This window comes from Lepus europaeus, chromosome 9 (assembly GCF_033115175.1).
Source record: "Lepus europaeus isolate LE1 chromosome 9, mLepTim1.pri, whole genome shotgun sequence".
In the NCBI taxonomy this organism is placed as follows: domain Eukaryota; kingdom Metazoa; phylum Chordata; class Mammalia; order Lagomorpha; family Leporidae; genus Lepus; species Lepus europaeus.
In genome coordinates, this window is record NC_084835.1 from 6,684,404 (window position 1) to 6,706,405 (window position 22,002).

Genomic DNA, 22,002 nt, shown 5'->3' on the forward strand with positions numbered 1-22,002 from the left:
AATGCCTGGGAAAGCAGCGGAAGATGGCCCAAGTCTTTAGGTACCTGCATCCACGTGGGAAATCTAGAAGCTCCTGGTTCCTGGTTTCGGCCTGGCCCAAATGCCATTGCAGCCATTTGTGGAGTAAACCAACAGATAGAAGATTCTCTCTGCCTCTCTCTCCCTCTCTGCATCTCTGCCTTTCAAATAAATAAATAAACCTTTAAAAAATTAAATCCCAATTATTTCATATATGTGCCCCTTTATTTTTCTCCCTTCCTATTCTCCTTTCCCCCGGACTTCCTTGCTTCCTGGTCCTACAACTTGTTCCCAGACGCCTCGTGTCCTCCAGCCCCAGCTCCAGAACTAAACATTTTCCAACAGGCGTGTTCACACGGCTGTGCGAGCATCCTTGGTGCTCAGGCTAACCGAGCAAGGAAACAGGCACGCACGCTCACTCGCAAAACGCCCAAAGCTATACCTGTTTCTCTGGGTTCCACCCTGCCAAGCCCTATCAAGCAAAAAAGAAGTTCATATTAACATCTCCAATTCAAATGCATTTTCAGCCCTGCTGGTCTGTAACACCCTCCCCAGCCCAGAGAAACCTGGCTCCCAATAATGCCTTCCATTTAGAGACACAGACATTAACAGCAGGAAAAACTTTCACTGAGCTACAAAATGACAAGTGAAGGAAAAAATAAGCATTAGACAAATGTTTAAGGTCCATAAATCCATGCAAATTAAATAGTACATATTTATATCTATACATATATTGCGTATACTTCAAAATATCACATCCACATTGTTAAGCAACGTAATTCTATGTAAAAAATACATATTCAAAATTACCATAAAATCTGCCAAACAGAAGGGTGGCTTTCAAAAAACAATTCTGCCTAAATATCCACAAAGGACTCAAGTCACACAATGCTGTCGCCTGTCTCGGTGTTTACAGAGAAGTGAACAGCAGGGTTTGCAGCCACACTCCACAGAGCCGCTCAGAAGCGGAGCTGCGGACAGCACGCTCTCCGTCAGGCAGAAAGAAAGCAGGAGACGTGGGAAGGTCCCCAGACAGCCTGGAGCTCCTGCTTCTGCACCGGTGATTGTCTGCCCAAGGCCAGATTTCTATTCAGTATGTCAGGGAACTTCGGTTTGGTGACAGATTATTTTGTACTTAAATTCATTATCACATAGGATGAAAACGTAAATCGTTTCTCAGAGCAATCACAATTTCTCCCTTCAGTTTGGGGACCCAACTGGCTGGGAGGGTTTGAGATCACCTACGCCTCTCTCCTCCGACATCTGCTGGTCTCTTCTCTTCCTCTCCTGGCAGCAAAGGGTGTTCCCCCTTCACCCTGGGCCACAGGGACAAGCTGAAGCCCAGAGTGACCCGAGTGCATTCACAAAGCACACGGAAAACCAATCTGCACTTGAAACCATGCCTTGCTCGGGCCCTACCCCAGCCCCCACTCCAGCCCCCACCTCCTATCTATCCCCCAAGTACCTGGCCTGACTTCCAACCTCGGCCGTGGCCTGAGGGGGACAGCCTGCTCTGCCTTCAGCAGGAAGGCGCAGTCCCAGGGGATGACTGACAGAAGCGCCCCGGTCTCCTGCCTGGGGACCCTGCTGAGTGTCACAATGAGCTCCCAGGCTCCGGGGAGGACCACACTTCGGCTGCGCACACAGGCCCTGGCTCGAAAACCTGCCCCTTAATGCAGTCTTCCCTTCATCTTCCAAAAACACCACCTCCATTCCAATGCCTGTCTTGGGGGCGGCTTCTCAGGAACCTAACCGTTTCAAAAAACTGCCCATTTCTCCTCTCACAGCGGTGGAAAGCCTGGCTGCTTGGCCACAGCAGCCTAGCAGTGAGGAGGACACAGGCTCGAGTTCTGCCAGCCTGGGTTCAAATCTTGGTCTTGCCACATACAACCTGATCAGCCCTACGCTAGTCTTCTGACTCCTCCGGCCTTCCGTTGCTGGATCTCCACACTGGGTTTGCCATGGACCGAAGGGTGCCACGCTGCAAGCATTCAGACAGCCCATGGAGAAGCCACACGGCTCATGGCCCCCGTGAGAAGACGCCAGTGCTCCCGTGTGTCTATCGGTACAAAGTGTGCTGCTCCAGGAGCCGCAGGCCCAGGAAGATACAAGCTAGACAACAAATGTCCCGAACGACCCAGAAGCTTCTCGGCACAAAGCATCAAGGAGCTTGGAGACTCACCTCAGAGCCCTCCTCCTGCTGTATTCACCAATCATAAACTGCGGCGGACCCAATCCTGAGCAGACTGCACATTCTTACCCCTACCCTGACTGCGCTCCCAGCCACGAGAGGCTGCTCTGATGACAGGGCCGGCGGCTGCCTGTCCCCTCCCTCTGTGAGGCGGCAGGCTCAGCCCGGTCCATCCACACGTGGACGGTGCCAGTGCTCCAGAGTCCTTCCAGAACGGCACAGCCACTTCCCCTTAGGGTCACCTCCACCACTCGGCAATTTACTCAGGACTTCAGGAAGGCTGGGATCTAGCTATTTATCTTTTCTTAAAAAAACCAGTAATCAAGATTTCTTCAGGGAACGGACATTTGGACTAGAGGTTACACGTCCACATCCCACATCAGAGTTTCTGTGTTCAATTCCTGGCTCCTACTCCTGCCTCCAGCTTCCTATAATGAAGACCCTGGGGGTCGGTGGAGTCAGCTCAAGTACTGAGCTCGGGCTACCACCACACAACAGCCCCAGACTGCACCGGTTCCCGGCTCTGACCCCAGCCAGATCCAGCTGTTGTGGGCACATGGATGGTTAGCCAGCAGACGGGCGCTTGTGCTCTCTCTCTGCCTCCCAAATCAACCTAAAATATTAAAAACAAGAAAGGATCTCTTCACAGGCTTTGTCCTTGCTTCTCTCTCCAAACCTTAGTAATTTTGAGTAGGGCTTTCAAAAATGACAGAAGGTGAAAGAAAGGTGTAGCAAAATCTATCAGACACATGGCCAACGGTTAGCCTGTTTGTCAAATTGCTGGGTGCTCTGTGCCTCACGTCTGTGTGGGATTTCCTCCAGAGAGGTGGCTACTCATTTAGTATCTGAGAAGCAATGACTGCTTTCTCCAGGACTCAGGAGAAGTTACAACGTGCTCCTTCACACCTGAGCGGATCCAGGTGCATTTGTAACCAGTCCTCGTCTATGGGAAAGCCCTCCAGCTAGGACTACAAATCCAGTCACAAAGCACTGACATCAGCGGATTTCACGAGTACAGAAATCACGGTGCCCACGTGTTAGCTCATTTCTCATACCAGGGCTAACCAGAAAGCCATGTTCAGTTGTGAATGAACGGCAACCCCATTCACCATTCACCATGCCATGGAGATCTTCGGTTACTGCTTTTATTTTTTGTCAATAAATGGCAAGTATAAATCTTTCCTTTTAGAAACTCTCTTAATATGCAGGAAGCCAGCTATTCTCTTTCTTACAATACATGCCAACAACTTTCATTATGAATAGCCTTTTCAGAAATTTTTAAAATTTCAACTTCAAAACTACAAAAACAACCAAATGGCCCCATCCCCCAGATTTTGCAACATTTGCAACACCCAGATTTTGCCAACATTCCACGGCATTTGCTTTCTCCTGTCCTCTGTGTGTGTCATAACCTGTATATGAAACACGTCACTTCTTTAACCACCAAGAGGAAGGGGCAGCCATCACATCCCTCTCACCCTCAGCCACAGCCTCTCACATCACCAGGATACGACTCTGAAAACCAGGAAACTGAGCATGTCTCAATATCATCTCATCTAGACAGCATTTTCGTATTCCAGTTGTGCCCAAAGACCCTGCCTCTCTCCAGCGTCCTTTGCCGAGACACAGCGTGCCCGACCTGGAGGCTGTGCCCAGGACCAGCGTGGCCACATCCTTCCCTGCGTGAGGGCAGAGCTTCCCCTCCAGGGCCACAACCGGCAGCACCGTCTCTTCCCACGCAGCCCTCAACAAAAATGCAGCGTCTCCTGCGTGCCAAGACACGGGGAACAAAAGCCCTCTCTGCTTGACTAGAAAGAACAATAAGTTAATTTACAGAAACTTGGCCAAGTCTCTTGAATTCCCGGAAGTCATCCAGCAAGAAGCTGCACAGAAATCCAAAATTCTTATCAACGTGTTTATCATCTGTCTTCAGGCTAGCTTAGATCGATATAAAACTAATACTTCAAATTCTAAAGGGAGTATTAATTAGGAATTAAGTAAGCAACAGAATTCTTCACCAAAATATCTGGATTGGGTAGATCTACTGCATCTCAAGACAAGATTATTCTTAGCGCCTAGTCTGCCATATCATGTAAGTTTGAATACTGTTTTGAGACCCAAAAACAAAAAGCCTTTATCCAATAGCATAATACTAAGATATATATTCTGCATTATGGCATAACTATATGATTTAGAAACAATTCACAATATATATGCACTTACATTAGACCTCAAATACCATGTCTCTTCTCTTACAAAGAGAAGCATTCCGGAGCTGGTATTGTGGCACTGCCTGCGATGCCAGCATCCCAAATGGCTCGAATCGCAGTTGCTCTACTTCTCAACCAGCTCCCTGCTAATGAGCTGGGACAATCACTAGAAACGGCCCATGTACTTGGGTCCCCCTGTCACCCACACGGAAGATCCGGATGAAGCTCCTGGCTCCTGGCTTCAGCCTGGCCCAGCCCTGGCTGTTGTGGCTATGTAGGAAGCAAACCAACAGATGGAAGATTTCTCTGTTTCTCCCTCTGTCTCTCTAACTCTGACTTTCAACTAAATAAATATTTTTTAAAAAGAAAAAAAGAGAAGAAAAGCATTTTATTGTTTTTAAAATGATCTTACTTTTATTTATTTGAAAGGTAGAGTTATAGAGAAGTAGATAGAAAGAGATCTTCCATCCACTGGCCCACTCTCCAAATGGCAGCAACAGCTGGGGCTGGGCCAGGCCAGAGCCAGGAGCTTCCTCTGGGTCTCCCACTTGGGTGCAGGGGCTTGAGCCATCCTCTGCTGCTTCCCAAGGCACATCAGCAGGGAACTGGGTCATAAGTGGAATGGCTGGGACACGAACTGGTACCCATACAGGACGCCAGCATTGAAGACGGCAGCTTTACCTTCTACACCACAGCGCTTGCCCCAGAAAAGTATTTTAAAAATGACAAAAACTGTATGATCAAACTGCTTAAAAGGTGTTCATCTTAATTATCCACACATCCGTCTTTGGAAAGATATATTTATTAAAGTGTTAACACTAAGATACTTTTGGCTGATAAAACTATAGAATTTTATTTTTTTAACCTAAATTTTTTATTTTTCACAAAAAACTGTGCCAGTGTTGTGCAAGAGTTGATTAAGCCTGTGCCTGTGACACTAGCATCTCACATGACTGTCATTTCAAGTCCTGGCAGCTCTACTTCCAATCCAGCTCCCTGCTAATGCTCCTGGGAAAGCAACATACATCTTTAGGCCCCTGCACTCATGTGGGAGATCTGGATGGAATTCCAGGCTTTGGCCTGGCCCAGTCCTGGCCACTTAAACCATTTAGTGAGTGAACCAGCAGACAGAAGTGCTCTCTCTAATTCTGCCTTTCAAATAAACCCCTTTCAAAAACAAAACGAAGGGCCTGTGCTGTGGTATAGCAGGTAAAACTGCCTGCAGTGCCAGCATCCCATGTGGGCCTTGCTTCAGGTCTCGGCTGCTCCACTTCGGACCCAGCTCTCTGCTGTGGCCTGGAAGGGCAGTGGAAGATGGCCCAGGTCCTTGTGCCCCTGCACCCATGTGGGAGACTCAGAGGAGGTTCCTGGCTCCTGGCTCCTGGCTTTGGATTGGTGCAGCTCGGCCACTGTGGCCAATTGGGGAGTGAACCAGCAGATGGAAGACACTCTATCTCTCTCTTTTTTATTTATTTTTCTCTCTCCCTCTTGAGTGACTCATGCTGCCTGACTGTTCCGGAATTCCTTCCCCTGAGTCTGAGACATCTGGCTGCTTCCCCTGCCTTCAGCAGTCACGTAGCAAACGGGCAATCATCGCCCATGGCTCATTACACGGTGCAGCGTCTCTCCATACACTTGTGGAGGTCTTTCTTTCCTGCCTTGGACCGCACCCGGTTGTTTTTCAAGAGAATACAGAGCTGTGGTCACTCATGTCCTGGTGAACATTGCCTTTCTTTCTTTTTAAGATTTATTATTTGAAAGGCAGAGTTAGAGAGAGAGGCAGAGACAGAGAGAAATCTTCCATCCGATGATTTACTCCCCAAATGGCTCCAACAGCTGGAGCTGGGCCGGTCCAAAGTCAGGAGCCAGGAGCTTTATCTGGGTCTCCTTTTTCGGTGCAGGGGCCCAAGGACTTGGGCCATCACCCACTACTTTCCCAGGCCATTAGCAGGAAGCTAGATCGGAAATGGAGCAGCCAGGACCCAAACCAGTGTATATTTGGGATGCCGGTGCAGCAGGCGGTGGCTTTACCCACCATGCCACAGCACCGGCCCCAATACTGCCTTTCTGACAAGTCTGAGCCCTGCTGCTCTGTTTCTGGGTTTTTCTTCACAGAACATGGCTGCTTTGCTTCATTATTTTGTGAACAATAAGTTAAATGACCAACTAACGAAGCACTAATACAAAGGGTCTTGAAAAAGTTCATGAAAAATGCGTATTATGAAAACACAATGCACGAATTTAGAAACTTTCTGCATTAAATAAATTTACATTTTAATTGTTTTCCATAAATTTTTCCCAAGTACCCTTGTACATGCAACACCACTGATGATGGCACCGCAGAGAGCCATGGCGAAGCCCACTGGCAGCACCGGCACAGCCGCAGCTGACCGCAGCAGACGTCACAAGCTCAGGCTCCGCATCGCTTGGATGAGGGCCGAGAAGCCATTACTGCAGAGCTCAGCCAGGAAGTCCACATTTTCCAGAATTACTGAGGAAAATCCAATTGAGCTGCCTTTATGAAAGTAGTAACAAAAATCACATATTTATCAAAACTCTCACATCTATTATCCCATTTAATCTTCCCAGCAGAGCTGAGATGTAATATATTTTTATGTGCTTTTCAAAGATACATGAAAATAGTCTTCAGAAGACTGAATCCAAAACTCATCCAGGAGAACTTATCGGGAAGCCGCTCAACTCAAAGCCCATTAGCCTGCAGCCACCCATGGCTGATCCCGCTGCACACGCACACCTGACAGTCCGTTCCCCGGAAGCTGCAGGCCTGAGCTCACCCCACGCCAAGCCCACAGATCAGTGCTCACCCCCTCCCCACGGCCCTACACCCTCAGTTTCCAGGCATTACCTAACACAAGGAAGAGTCTACCTTTTAAACTGAAAGATTTTAGATTGACAAGGTAACAGAACGTATGAAAAGGGAGCATAAAAAAGAACTCCAGGGGTTGATGTTGTAGCACAGTGGGTTAAGCTGCCACCTACATACTAGCATCCCAGGTGAACTCTGGTTCAAGTCCCAGCTGCTCCACTTCTGATCCAGCTCTGTGGTAATGCGCCTGGGAAAGCAGTGGAAGATGGCCCAACTAGGGGCTGGTGCTGTGGTATAGTGGGTAAAGCCGCCACCTGCAATGCCGGTATCTCCTACAGGTGCCAGTTCAAGTCCCAACTGTTCCACTTCCCATCCAGCTCCCTGTTAATGAATCTGGGAAAGCATTAGAGGATGGCCCACGTGCTTGGGACCCTGCATCCACCTGAGAGACCCAGAAGAAACTCCTGGCTCCGCTGTTGCGGCCATTTAGGAAGTGAACCAGCAACCTCCTCCCTACCCCCGCCTCTGTAACTCTGCCTTTCAAATAAATTAATTAATCTTTAAAAAAAAAAAAGATGGCTCAACTACTTGGGCCCTTATCACCCACGTGGGAGGCCCAGATGGAGTTCCAGGCTCCTGGCTTTGGCCCATCCCTGCCTTTTGTGGCCTTTTGGGAGTGAACCAGCAGATGAAGATTTCTCTCTCCTTCTCTCTGTACCTCTGACTTTCAAGTAAATAAATAAGTCTTTAAAAAATTCCAAAAAAACAAAAAGCCTTAAGATTGCTGTACCGAATATTTACAATGTGTTTAACACTTCCTCCTCACACTTGATACGTTGAGAGTGAGTACTGAGTACCCAAGGAGACACCACTGCCAGCCCCTCCAGGCAAGCCCGGTAAATCCTTACACACCATCACTGTGTAAGCACGGAGGAGCTTCGGAGCAGCCTGCGAGCAAGCGGCAGCAGGAGCAGCACGGGGCTGGGAGTCGGGTGAAAGCACAGTGCGGCCTCGGGGGAGTGACAGGCGGGAACAACCCTTCGCTGAACTGCGCTCGACCCAGGAGCGGTCCCAGGAGCGGTCAGTCCACACGGCCCTCTGCGGTGTCTCCTCTCCCGCTTCTGAAGCCGGAGACCGCACACGATTCATCCCCCTAGTTCCTGGGCCACAGGCGACCTCAAGGCTGCGGCATTTCCCTCATGGAGCCTCCTCGCACGGTCTGCAGCCAGTACACCCTGGTGAGGCCAAGACTCCAAGCAGCTCACCCTGTGTCCTACGCCTTTGTCCCCAGATACACCTGACTGCCACGGTCCCTGACTCCGTGTCCTCCACTCCCACTCTCAGTTCAACACCTCTATGTGTTGCCTGTCTCCCAGTTCAAAAAGCGTCGAGGGTCACCCAATCACCCCACGTGCTCAGGTACCCAGGGACCATGGCTGACCACAGTTCTCCATGCCTCAGCTTCCTCTCCCCTTCTACCCTATACCCTGGGAGATCTGGGTTGAAGAACAAACACTGCCCACTAGCCTCACAGGCTGGCCTCATTTGGAACAACCACTTGGTGACCTGTCAGCTGGAGACAATGTTCTGACCTTGCAAATCTCTGGGTGGGGGTGGACAGACTCCCCTTCCAACACCTGGTTCTCACAAACGGGAACCCGCCTCCCAGGACTCCCAGGACTCCAAGGGCCTCCAGGCAAACTCCACTTGTAAAAGGCTTCTTTCTGATCTAATGACTCAGATTAGAAATAATTTATCATTTGGGAGCACTGCTAGTATTTTTAAGCGAACTACCAGTGAAGACGATATAATTACACTCACGTGCTAGTCTGAGCAGCACTGTAAACCGGCAATGGCACCGACAGATAAGGAGGAGTTCAGGAGAAGCAAAGGAAGAGCTTCCTCCCAGGAGGAAGGAGCCAGGAGGGCATCGGAGCAGGCAGAGGTTAGCAACTCTGGAGGTCTGGTCAACCATGGGGGAACAGACAACAGCGCCACACGGCTGACAGCAGCGGCTGCAGCCTGAGCAGCACCGGTGCAGTAGGAGTGTTTGCGTGTCTGAACAGTTGCATGGACTTCGCTAGTTGAGCAACTCTAACGCAAAAACCCCTTAGACTCCCCAAAGTGTGCCATTTGGAGCATTGGATTAGGCATGCTCAACCTTGGAATATAAAATGAAATGTCAGAAGATAAAATAGCTGTATAAAGTGAATTAGCTCTTTAACATCTTACAAACCATCACTTAAAAAATCTTCTCAAAACAGTTCATCAATAAAACTCCAAACTCCAATTTTTAGATTCCCCAACCCGATCTATTTACTCAGTTACGTTTCTCCACCTTGTTTTACTTTTCTATATACCATCTTTCTGATGACCTCCTTCACCCACCGTCTTGACAGAAGTCCCACTGCCTTTCCCACTTTGCTTTCCGACACTAGGAAAACAGAGACAGAGGCTACAGAGCTGAGCAGCCAGCCCCTGGACCAGCGCTCTGCCTGCTCCCGCCCAGCTGGCTCCTGCCGTGAGGAGGACAGGCCGTGGGGGAGGCTGGAACGAAGACGGACATCGGCGCCAGGCACAGCTTTCCTGATACTGCTGTGTGTCTGTCTAGGCGTACACAGCAAACAGAAATTTTAAAAGAACTGACGGCTGCAGGCGTCTTACCTATTGCAGGACCCAGATTCTGACGAAAGGACAGTCGCTTCCTGAACATCAGAATAACGAGAAGAACCAGCTGGTCTCGCGGGCGCCAGCCTCCCTGGGGAGCCCAGCTTTGCGTGAGTGAGGTGGTTTGTTACCGAGGTCGTCGCTGAGAACTTCATTCCATCGTTTTCCCCGTCTAAAAAGGAAAAAAAAGTCTCTTCAAGTCTCCAGCCTCCATATGCCCACTGTTCCTGCGATCTTTCCATACTGCTGTTTCTACTCAGTAAAATAAAAGTGTGTGCAACACTGATTCCAAAACTCGATGACCGAGAAAAAGATCAGCACTGCCCTGGCGTCATTATGCTGCTCACCCTGTGTTTCCAAGATTATCTCAAAAATAAAGCTCACTTTAAACACAGAAGAGGGAAAAACCCTGTAACTCTAATGAGGCTTTCATTTACAGAATACTAAGGAATTTCATTGGTCAGAGAACACCAACAAACAAGAATTATGACCAAAGGACCAAAGAGTCAACTAAGAGAATCCCATTATTTGTCATTATTACATGAGAGTGAACCTAGCTGAACATTTTTTGAAAGATTTATTTATTTATTTATTTATTTGAAAGGCAGATTGACAGAGAGGTAGAGACACAAAGAGAGAGAGGGAGTCTTCCATCTGCTGCTTTACTCTCCAAATGGCCATAAGAGCAGTGCCTGGGTCAGGCCAAAACCAGAGCCAGGAACGCAATCCTGGTCTCCCACATGGGTGGCAGGGTCCCAAACATTTGGGTCATCCTCCATTGCCTTCCCAGGGGCATCAGTGGGAGGCTAAATTGGAAGTGGAACAGCTGGGACTCGAACTGGCACTCTGATATTGGACGCCAGCATCACATATAAACTTCCATGCCACAATGCAAGCCCCTGAACATCCTTTATCTAAACTACTGAGTAGAACGTAGCCATTTACTACGGAACAGGAAAACTAATTGGACACAACAAATGCTTCCACTGGATCCAACACCTCCATGTGTTGCCTGTCTTACTGTGCTTCTGAGGTAACAAAGGTCCAAGGGAGCTAGAGCAATGCAGTCAGAGTGTTCAGAGAAGTGAGACGCACTCATGGCCAAGGCTTCGCTGGGTTCTCATCTGTGCTGTCTCAGGTCAGGAGCTAAGCAAGTGCTGTGCATGCAGGCTGCACGTACACATTTTCATTTGTTTCCTTGGAGAGAAACAGAGATCACACACCACGCCTATCAGGGCACGGGCCTTTCAAAGAGGACGCCATAAACAATCAGCAAGGTCTTGTTACAGAGAAAATTTATGGAAGAGTGAGACGGCTTCTTCAGAAAGCCTATCCAAGTTCAGACAGTCAAGATTTTTCCAAAAATAGTTCTCCATTTTTTTACAACACGAGAAGAGCCTCCATCACAGTGGTATAATTTCTGGAATAAGTGCATAATGTTGTCTGGTTAGCAACAAGCCATGATTACCAAAACAAAACCCCCTGTCCAATGCACTGCTCTTACGGCCATTTGGAGAGCAAAGCAGCAGACGGAAGACTCCCTCTCTCTGTGTCTCTACCTCTCTGTCAGTCTGCCTTTCAAATAAATAAATAAATAAGTCTTTCAAAAAATGTTCAGCTAGGTTCATTCTCATGTAGTAATGACCAACACACCAGAACCTGTGTGTCTCCTGTGCAGACACCCCATCATGTTTAAGAACCTCTCACCCTGGATCTCAGGGCACCCAGGCCATGATCGCTCTCAACGGGCCAGGAGAAGGCGATGCAGCGGTGCAGCCATCTCTCATTTCTGCACGCTATCCGTATCCCTCTCTCACTGCTTCCTCTCCTTCACATGCTTCTGGAACATAAATCTGCTCTCTGGGACAAACATCTTTCAAGAATTTCAGGCACTGAAAGTAAATTCTTCGTTATGCCTGCCCTTAGATCTCAACCTCAGCCAGCGGGCCTCAAACGCAGCCCCAAATGGGAGACTGAGACACGCAACACAACAGGGCAGGTTTCAGCTGAGAGAACCCAACACCTCACTGTTCATTCTAAGAAGCAGTAGTTCCACTGGCCCATGGTTCTCCACACAACCCACCTTTGCAGTTAGTCTCTGCGTGTCTGTCTGCTTGTCTCGCTCTCTCCTCCCCTGCCACACAAGTACATTCGTGCACAGCAATCTCACAGCAGCAATCAACTTCACCACGCAGACAGGACAACACTCAGTGTCCATACACACAAAATACAGAATCCCTAGGCACAAGCACTCAATTACAGCCAGCAGAGACTCAGCTAATACACACAAACATTTTTGTGATTGGAGATGTTAAACCAAATTTTCTCAAGAGCTAGACACATTTCTAAGAATACTCTTCAATAATTACATGAAAAAAATTCAACTTGTTCAAAAATCATGAGGTATACACCATGGCACCAAACTACCAAAAGGCACCAACAGAATTGAGAATGAAAATAAGGGATGCAACAGCACCTAAAAGAACAAAAGACTTAGCAATGAATCTAAACAATGAGGACAAAGACTTACATACTAAAAACACTGAGATTTATAAAACTGTGGGGCTGGCATTATGCCAGTTCAAGACCCAGGCGCACCACTTTCAATCCAGCTCCCTGCTAATGCACCTGGGAAAGCAGCGGAGGATGCCAGAAGTGCTTGGGCCCTTGTGTCCACTTAGGAGACCCGGAACAATCTCTGGACTCCTGCCTTCAGTCTGGCCCAGCCCTGGCCATTGTGGCTATTTAGGGAGTGAATCAATGGATGGAAGCTCTCTCTCTGTCTTTGCCTCTCTATCTGTAACTCTGACTTCTAAATAAATAAATAAATCTTTCTTAACAATTTATAAAATTGCTAAGAAAAATAAAGACATGATTAAATAGACATACATCCCATGTTCATGGATTGGAAGATATTAAACTACCAATATTATCCAAAGGAACCTACAGATTCGGTATAATACTTAACAAAATCCCAATAATGATTTCGGCAGGAACAGAAAAGTACATCCTAAAATTTATATGGAATCTCAAAGGTCCCCAAATAGCCAAATAATATTAGAAAAGAAAAACAAAGTTGGAGGATGTACATTCCCCAATTACAAAATTTATCACAAAGCTATAGTAATTAAAGCAGTACGGCAAGGCACTGCCATATACACAGACTTATGAGCCAACAGACTAGAGAGTACAGAAATAAATATTCACACATATGGTCAATGTATTCTCAACAAGACTACTGGGCACATTCAATATAGACAGAACAGGCTTCAACAAAGAGTGAAGAAAAACTGGCCATCTATGCGCAAAACCATCAGGTCTGATACTCAGCTGATACAGAATACAAAAATTACCTCAAAATGGACCAAAGACCTAAACAGAAGAACTCAAACTATACTATTCTTAGAAGAAAACACGAAGGAAAAATCTTTCTGGTACTGGATTCGGGAATGGTTTTACAGATAGGCACCAAAAGTACAGGCAACAAAGAAACAACGGACTGGACTTCATCAAAGGAAGCGTTTCTGGGCATGAAAGGACACCAAGAAGCAAAAAGAAACATAAAAAATGCTTGTAATTGTAAACTGTAAGAAGGATCTTCAAAAACTTCATGGAAAATGAGCATGTGCACATGGATTTCAAAAAAGTTTTATACTAAAATAAATTTATCTGCTTTAGGTTACTATTATTTGAGAGAGAGACAGACAGACAGACACAGAGCCCCCATCTGCTGGTTCATGCTCCAAAATCCAGGAAAGTTGTGCTGAAGAACTGAAGCCAGGAGCTGGGAACGCAACCCAGACCTCCCACGTGGGCGCCGGGAGCCCGGTTCCTTGCCCCTCCTGCTGCCTGCCAGGGTCTGCATCAGCCGGAATCTGGCATGAAACCCGACGTCCCAGGGGGAGATGTGAGCGTCTGCAGCGCCACATCCACACTAAGATGTTCTTATTAATTATCTTTCCCCGTGAGCATCCTGAAGCGCCCTCTCAACACGGTGAGGGGCTAATAGCTACAATACACAAAGAATTTTTAAAAACTTTTTTTTTTATTTGAGAGGCATAGAGCCAGAGAGTTCTTATCTGCTGGTTCGCTCCTCAGATGGCCGTAATATCAGGGGCTTAACCCAGGAGTCAGAAACCCAACTGCTGTCTCCCACACGGGTGGCAGGGACCCAAACACTTGAGCCACCGCCTGCCGCCTCCAGGGGTCTACATTAGGAGGAAGCTGGAATCAGGAGTAGCGCTAGAGCTCCATGCAGGCACTCCAACACAGGACATGAGCACCACAACCACCACCTTAATACTGGACTAAACACCACCCAGCAGCAACAACTACAACATAAACAACCCAACCACAAAGCAGGTGGATGATCTGCATATTTATTTCTCCAAAGAAGAAAGACAAGTTGTTTACAACCACATGAAACGATGCTCAGCATCATTAGTCACTAACAAATTGCAAATCATAAACCACAAGTAGGGGCCGGTGCTGTGGCACAGTCTTTTAAAGCCCTGGCCTGCAGCCCCAGCATCCCACATGGGCACCGGTTCAAGTCCTGGCTGCTTCACTTCCGATCCAGCTCTCTGCTATGGCCTGGGAAAGCAGTAGAGGATGGCCCAGGTCCTTGAGCCCCTGCACCCACATGGGAGACCAGGAAGAAGCTCCTGGTTCCTGGCTGCAGTCTTGCCCACCCCTGGCCATTGCAGTCATTTGGGGAGTGAAACTGCAGATGGAAGACCTCTCTCTCTCTCTCTCTCTGTAACTCTTTTCAAATAAATAAAATAAATCTTAAAAAAAAACAAGCCCAAAACAAACAACCAAACAAAACCCCACAAACATCTGTACCTCTGTCTACGATAACAAACGGATAGTAACAATTATGGACGATGACATGGAGAAACCGGAACACTCACACATCGTTTGTGCGAGTGTAAAATACCACAGTCACCACGGAGGACGGTGTGGCGATTTCTCAAAGACCAGACCAAGAATTAGCACGTGAACGGGAACTCTGCTCCTAAGCACAAATCCTCCAGAACGGAAAGCAGGGAACAGAGGGGTGACCCCACGGCTCACAGCAGTGTTACTCACAATAACTAGGGTGGAAATAAACAAGGAGACAACAAAATGTGGTACACGCACACAATGGAATATTACCCAGCCACACAAAGGAAGGAATGTGTGTGCAACACGGCCAGGCCCTGAGAACACTACACCTAAAGGAATACAGCGACAGGAAAGGACAGATGCTCCACGTGGGGGACCCACCACAGGGAAGCAGACTAGAGGATCCCAGGCCGGCCGGGGACACAGGGAAAGGAGGACCACTGTTCTCTAATTACAGAGCCCATGGGGGGAATAAAATACACATCTCTGGGTGTGGATAATGGTGATGGCTACACAATATTGTGAATTTAACGCCAATGAACTGAACACTTAAGAATGGTTAAAAGAATGATGCTGTGCTATATACATTTTACCACAACAAAGAGAAAACCAACTTTCCTGTGAATTTCCCGCTAAAGGATTCTGCCCTGTTCACGCCCCAAGGCCCAGCATTAGGAACATAACACTGGGTGACTAACATTCACAGCACCCTAATAAATGTGCTCTGAAGAGCTGGAAGAGTGGAGCCAGAGGGCTCCAAACATAATGCGATGGGAGGAGATGCAAAAGGGAATGATCGTGCCTAGATCAATACACAGTGTTCAACGTGCCACAAAATATAGACCACGGCCACACATTTTGGGTTTTTTTTTTTAAGATTTATTTATTTATTTATTTGAAAGTAAGAGTCACACAGAGAGAGAAGGAGAGGCAGAGAGAGAGAGAGAAAGAGGTCTTCTATCTGCTGGTTCACTCCCCAGATGGCCGCATCGGCCGGAGCTGCACCGATCTGAAGCCAGGAGCTTCTTCCGGGTCTCCCACATGGGTGCAGGGGCCCAAGGGCTTGGGCCATGTTCCACTGCTTTCCCAGGCCATAGCAGAGAGCTGGATTGGGAGTGAAGCAGACGGGACTGAAACCAACACCCATATGGGATGCTGGCACTGCAGGCGGCCGCTTTACCCGCTAGAGCACAGTGCTAGGCCCTGACCACATGTTAATAAAAAAACCATATGGGGTGGGTGTCTGACACAGTGGGTAGGACACCTCTTGGGATATCTGCATCTCCTATCACAGGGGCTCCGCGTCCCGTTCCAGCTGCCCTCTACTGTAGAGCCTGGGAAGCAGCAGGTCCATGTAAGCCACATGGGAGGCCCAGACAGAACGCCAAGCTCCTGGAGGTGGCAGAGATTTGGGGAGTAAACCAGCAGATGGAAGACCTCTTTCTGTCTGCTTTTCAAATAAATAAAAACAAACAAAAAAGTCCTTCTAAAAAACTTTTAAAATGTATAGAACTCTTGTAGAATATTGTATATATCAGACATATGTGTGTGTTGAGAGAGAGAAACATCAAGCTCCATGTAACAAGCATCAAGATTAAAGCGATGTGCCGTGGACTGGCAACCCGAGTGCAGCTTTTGTTTCTGTCAGAACATTTCTCCCACAGCAAACATCACCATTCTGTAACAACAATAATTCATTCTCTCTGTAGGATATCTTAGGCTCTCCAGCAGCAAACCCAACACTTAGAAAATATCCTCAAGCTTAAGAAACCAAGAAATGCATAACTAATCACTCGCTGAAAGGAACAGGCTTCAGAGACCGCGGCTTCAGGCCGCTCCGGAGTAACAAACTGAATTTACATTCCACAACCTACTTGCTCCCACAGCAAAGACCTCAGAACGCCAAAGTCAATTACTGTGGCTTGTCCTTTTTGTATTAAAAATAATGAAATTCACAGTGTTTCTGGTTTTCTTCCTCTTACCCATGCACACAGACAATGGAATTCCTGTAGCCTCCTCTTCTCTTCTGCTCTCTTGGTTTTTTGCCATTCCAGCAGCTTTCTTGTATCCTTTTTTGGCCTGATCCACCAGAAGCTGAAATTCATTGTGATGTTTCTTACCTGAAATTCAAAAGGCCTTCTCAGTAGAGCCAGCACGAGGACACTTAGAGCGGTGAAGCGGGCAGAGGGGTGCGCGAGCCTGCACAGACAGGTGCCTCAGGTGCACAGGAACACCGGCGGGGGTGTGGAGGGGCTGGGGGTCACGGCAGTTCTGGGGAGCTTTCTCCCTTCCCCCATACAAACACAGAGATGTGATACTCTGGGTTTCCTTGCAAACCCCACAGAGCACGGAGGTGCTTTCCTAAACACAGACACTGCCACTCTAATTTGCAAGGTGCAAGGGCCCTAAGACAGAAAGTAGCACAGTAAGTGAACGCAGCCGCAGAGCCTCGGGAAGGCGGGGTTCTAACAGGGGTGCCCCGGATGCCCACTATAGTCCTCCTGCACTCCGCGTTTCTTGCCGGTTTCCCACAGAACACCCTTGGCCCTCTACGGCCCTCCTTTAGCCCCAGGTCTTTCACTCCTTTACCATCTCTGAACATGTCACCAACACTGACCTCAGGGTGGCTTCAGTTCTGCGACACTAATTAAGAGTATCCATACCCATTAATCAAGAAGACCCAGCCACCGTGTGACTGTGTACTTCAGGAAATGTACCTGTGATTCTGTGTCATGGTTCAGACAGTTTCTTTTTCTTTTTCTTTTTTTTTTTTTTTTAAGATTTATTTATTTGAAAGGCAGAGTTACAGAGAGGCAGAGGCAGAGAGAAGTCTTCCATCCACGATTCGCTCCCCAGATGGCCACAACGGCCAGAGCTGAGCCAATCCAAACCAGGAGCCAGGAGCTCCCTCTGGGTCTCCCACACAGATGCAGGGGCCCAAGGAACTGGGCCAACTTCTACTGCTTTCCCAGGCCATTAGCAGAGAGCTGGCTAGGAAGTGGAACAGCCAGGACTGCACCCATATGGGATGCCAGCACCGTAGGCAATGGCTTTACCCACCATGCCACAGTGCTGGCCCCTCAGTCAGTTTCTGCCATTCTTAGGCCATAGTTCAAAGTAGTATCACAAATCCTGTAAACATTTTTTATAAAGAGTCATATTGGAAACAGCTTTTAAAAAGCTTGAGAATTTTTCTTTCAATAATCAATACTCTTTTTATCAGTTGATTTCTTCCATTTTCCTGGTAGTAAAGTACTAAGGTGTAAGGACTACATTGGATGTAGAGAGAAATCTGTGATGCCTCTGAGCCAAGGCACAGCTCTGTCAAGGTGTGGATAACAAAATGACTGGAACAGAATGGCTTGAAGGTTCCAAACAGACGGACACAGTAACACCTGAGGGGACAGAGATGGTGATCCCTTTGTACATCACACATGGGTACACATTAACATACTGCACCCCATAAACAAGCACAATTCCAAGTCAATTAAAAACTAAAAAAAACAGTGTAGATAAGTGATAGTAATGAAAAATAATTGTCTCTATAAGGATACTTACAAAAATTCACAGAAACCGAGAGAAAAAAAGTTTGTTTTTATGCCAAAAAAAAAAAACAACCCTAAAATTGATGCATTCGTGGGGACTCCAAAACGTTCATGGAAAATTGCATATTATGGAAAAACTACACATGGATTTCAAAAAGATTTTGCAGCAAAATACACTTATCTTTTAAGTTCACCTTCCCATGGATCCCATGGGTTCTGTCGAGGTGCCCTCATGGACGGGTGAGTCTGTGGGATGGAGCTCCCTGACCCCCCCCCCCCCCGACTGCAGGGAGCCAGCTCTGCCCCCATGTGCACACTCGGGTCAACACTGCTGATCTGTAACTGTGGCCGTTCTCAAGTCTTTCGTTCTCCTTTGAACTATCAGACTGATCTTACCAGTCCCCTCCCTAAAAATGGGTTTTTCAAAGCCTTTAATAAAAACACATGCTGGTTTTCTAGCCCTGTGACTGCAATGATTCTGTTTTTGAAAATGATTCACTGTGGAAGCAAGCACTAAATTATGAAGCACCACAGCAGAGAGAGAAAGCGGCTTCCTATTTAGGGATAGGCACAGGCACAGCACAGACTCGGGGAGACCGCTCGTGTGCTCGCTGATCATGCAAACTGCCAAGAAACAAATGGGCTGGGCTGCAAGACGGCTGGTAAATTTTAAATACAAGACTAGCTGAAATTTCAGTTAAAGAAATAGAAGCTGGCCATAAGTATTACTGAAAAACGCAGCTCTGCAGAGCCGGGTGAGAGGAGTCTAGAACACGAGCCAGCTGACCTGTCCCAGCACTGCGTGACTACGCATTTGACGACAACTTCCTGTACTTCCTCCATCCCTGGGACCAGGGGCTCCCACCGCCACCATCACTGGGTGATTTCTGTCAGGCAAGGGAAACACAGCACTACGCGATCTACGTAACTCAGACCACGCCTAAGACGTCCTCCTAGCAAGGCCTCAGGAAATACCTGCTGGCCTGTGGACTCACGACGAGGGAACAGACCTGCAAAAGCCATCACACTAACAGTCAAGGAGGCTTAATAACTTTATTTTCTGAAGCAATAAAATCCCAGATTTGAGAGGGATTTTCCTTTCCTGCTTTTAGTCTAATGGTCCCACAGCCAGCCTGGAAACCGAAAGTACATGGCTGTACTGCTCTGGCTCTGACCCAAGAAGTCCAATGATGCTGCTCAGAAAATGAAGGATGCCAACAGAATCCACCAATGAAATAGTTCCCACTTCCCCACGCACCCTGTTTCAGGTCTGCCATCTGGCAAGGAGCACCCTCGCATCGAAAATATCGGTTCTGTGTCCTGAGTTTACCTCCTGTGAGAGTGGCCCTGCCAGCTGCAGGCTGAGGGAGCTGACGACCAACTCCATAGTCAACCAACTCATATTCCTCAAGATGCTTAACTCCTGCGTCCTACCACCCTTTCTGCCGAAGCTCAAATAGAATCATCTCTAGTCCCAAGCCCTTCACTCCCTGGTCACTTTAACCACTCTTCTCTGAACCAGCACTTAACAGTGTCTCTGAGGCTCTCTGAGGCTTTCTCTGACCCAGCAATGCACAAGACCAAAACCAACGTCTCCCAAGAAGGAGACAAAGTCATACCACCATCTGTGTGGTGCCTGATGAATCTCAAGTGAGCATTCAACACACTACTGCTCAACTTTCCACAGTTCCCTAAGAGTCTGCTTTCCTATTCCCTCAAGTGGCTACGTCACCTGTTCTCCACCACCACACCTTGCCTGTGCACACATGACCTGTCTTCCTTGTCACCACCAGCCTCAGAGACACCATGAAGTGCTGGTTCCGAGAAGAGTGGCGCTTCTGAAATCCAGAGTGTGGTTTGTGAAAACAAGTTCGTAGCCGCAGATCAGACCTTTGTTCTTAATGAAATAAAGAGTAGCACAGAGGCCGGCATTCCATATAGGTGGCCAGTCCACTTCCAATCCAGTTTCTTGTTAATGTGCCTAGGAAAGCAGAGAATGGCCCAGATCCTTCGGCCCCTGTACCCAACGTGACAGACCCAGAAAAAGTTCCTGGCTCCTGGCTTTGATCTGGCCCAGCCCTGACCATTGAGGCCATCTGGGGAGTAAACCAGTGGAAGGAAAATCTCAATCAATCTCTCTCTCTCTCTCTCCCTCTCTCTCTCTATTTCTCTCTCTCTCCCTCTCTCTCTTTGTAACTCTGCTTTTCAAATAAACAAAATAAATCCTTAAAGAGTATCCAAAAAAGAATAGCATAGCAAGTACCAGAGTGCATTAAAGATGTAAAAGGTAAAAGTCATTTTGAGAAATTTTGGCTTCCGTAATCCTTGTGTATATAGTTAGTGGTGATATAACTTGCACTTCTCAGTACAGGTCAAAAGCTCTGAAAGCCAGTGAACTAAGTATCTCCCAATTCGAAAAATTGGGAAAAAAATCTTCTCTCAACACAACATTCAACAAACAACTGTCTGTCTTAACTGTTCTCACCTCTCATTTGGTGCCAATGAACTCCAACTGCTTCTGATGCCACCCCTCTGATAAAACCAAGGTTTGTGGCCTTTGAACTGTGAAAGCTTTTATTTAATAAACATAAATTTCATAGTACAACTTTTGGATTATAGTGGTTCTTCCCCCCATAACTACCCTCCCACCCACAAACCATCCCATCTCCTACTCCCTCTCCCATCCCATTCTTCATTAAGATTCATTTTAAATTATCATTAGATACAGAAGATCAACTCTATACTAAGTAAAGATTTCAACAGTTTGCATCCATAAAGACGCACAAAGTATAAAGTACTGTTTGAGTACTAGTTATTCCATTAATTCACATAGTACAACACATTAAGGACAGAGGTCCTACATGGGAAGCAAGTGTACCGTGATTCCTATTGTTGATTTAACAACTGATACTTTTATGTATGACGTCAGTGATCACCTGAGGCTCTTGTCATGAGCTGCCAAGGCTATGGAAGCCTCTTGAGTCCACAGACTCCAACCTTATTTAGACAGGGCCATAATCAAAGTGGAAGTTCTCTTCTCCCTACAGAGAAAGGTACCTCCTTCTTTGATGGCCCCTTCTTTCCACTGGGATCTCACTCACAGAGATCTTTCATTTAGGTCATTTTTTTGCCACAGTGTCTTGTCTTTCCATGCCTGAGATACTCTCATGGGTTTTTTTAGCCAGATCCAAATGCCTTAAGGGCTGATTCTGAGGCCAGAGTGCTATTTAGGGCATCTGCCATTCTATGAGTCTGCTGTGTATCCTGCTTCCCATGTTGGATCGTTATCTCCTTTTTAATTCTATCAATTATTATTAGCAGACACTAGTCTTGTTTATGTGATCCCTTTGACACTTAATCCTATCTTTATGATCAATTACGAACTTAAACTGATCACTTTAACTAGTAAGGTGGCGTTGGTACCTGCCAATTTTAATGGGATTTGGAGTTCCATGGCAAGTTTTTAGCTTTACCCTTAGGGGTATGTCCAAGGGAGCAAGTGCTGAACTGTACATCTCCTCCCTCTCTTATTCCCACTCTTACTTTTAACAGGGATCAATTTTCAGTTGGATTTAAACACCTAAGAATAATTCTGTGTTAATTAAAGAGCTCAACCAATGGTATTAAGTAAAACAAGAAAATACTAAAAAGAATAAA

The 22,002-nt window shown here is 47.1% G+C and overlaps 1 protein-coding gene across 5 annotated transcripts in view; it reads right to left on the reverse strand.

Moving 5' to 3' along the window:
• The window catches only part of RAD18 (RAD18 E3 ubiquitin protein ligase), a 121,154-nt gene that overhangs the window by 34,372 nt on the left and 64,780 nt on the right, over positions 1-22,002 (reverse strand). For 4 of the 5 annotated variants that reach the window (XR_009866743.1, XR_009866744.1, XM_062200359.1 and 1 more), the window contains 2 exons: positions 16,783-16,920; positions 9,911-10,085 (listed from right to left, as the gene is read on the reverse strand). Coding sequence is in view for 3 of the 5 variants with exons in the window: in XM_062200359.1 (XP_062056343.1) it covers positions 9,911-10,085; positions 16,783-16,920 (313 nt within the window). In the remaining 2 variants the exon portion in view is untranslated. The remainder of the gene's footprint in view (positions 1-9,910; positions 10,086-16,782; positions 16,921-22,002) is intronic. The other variant, XM_062200360.1, reaches the window with a different exon arrangement.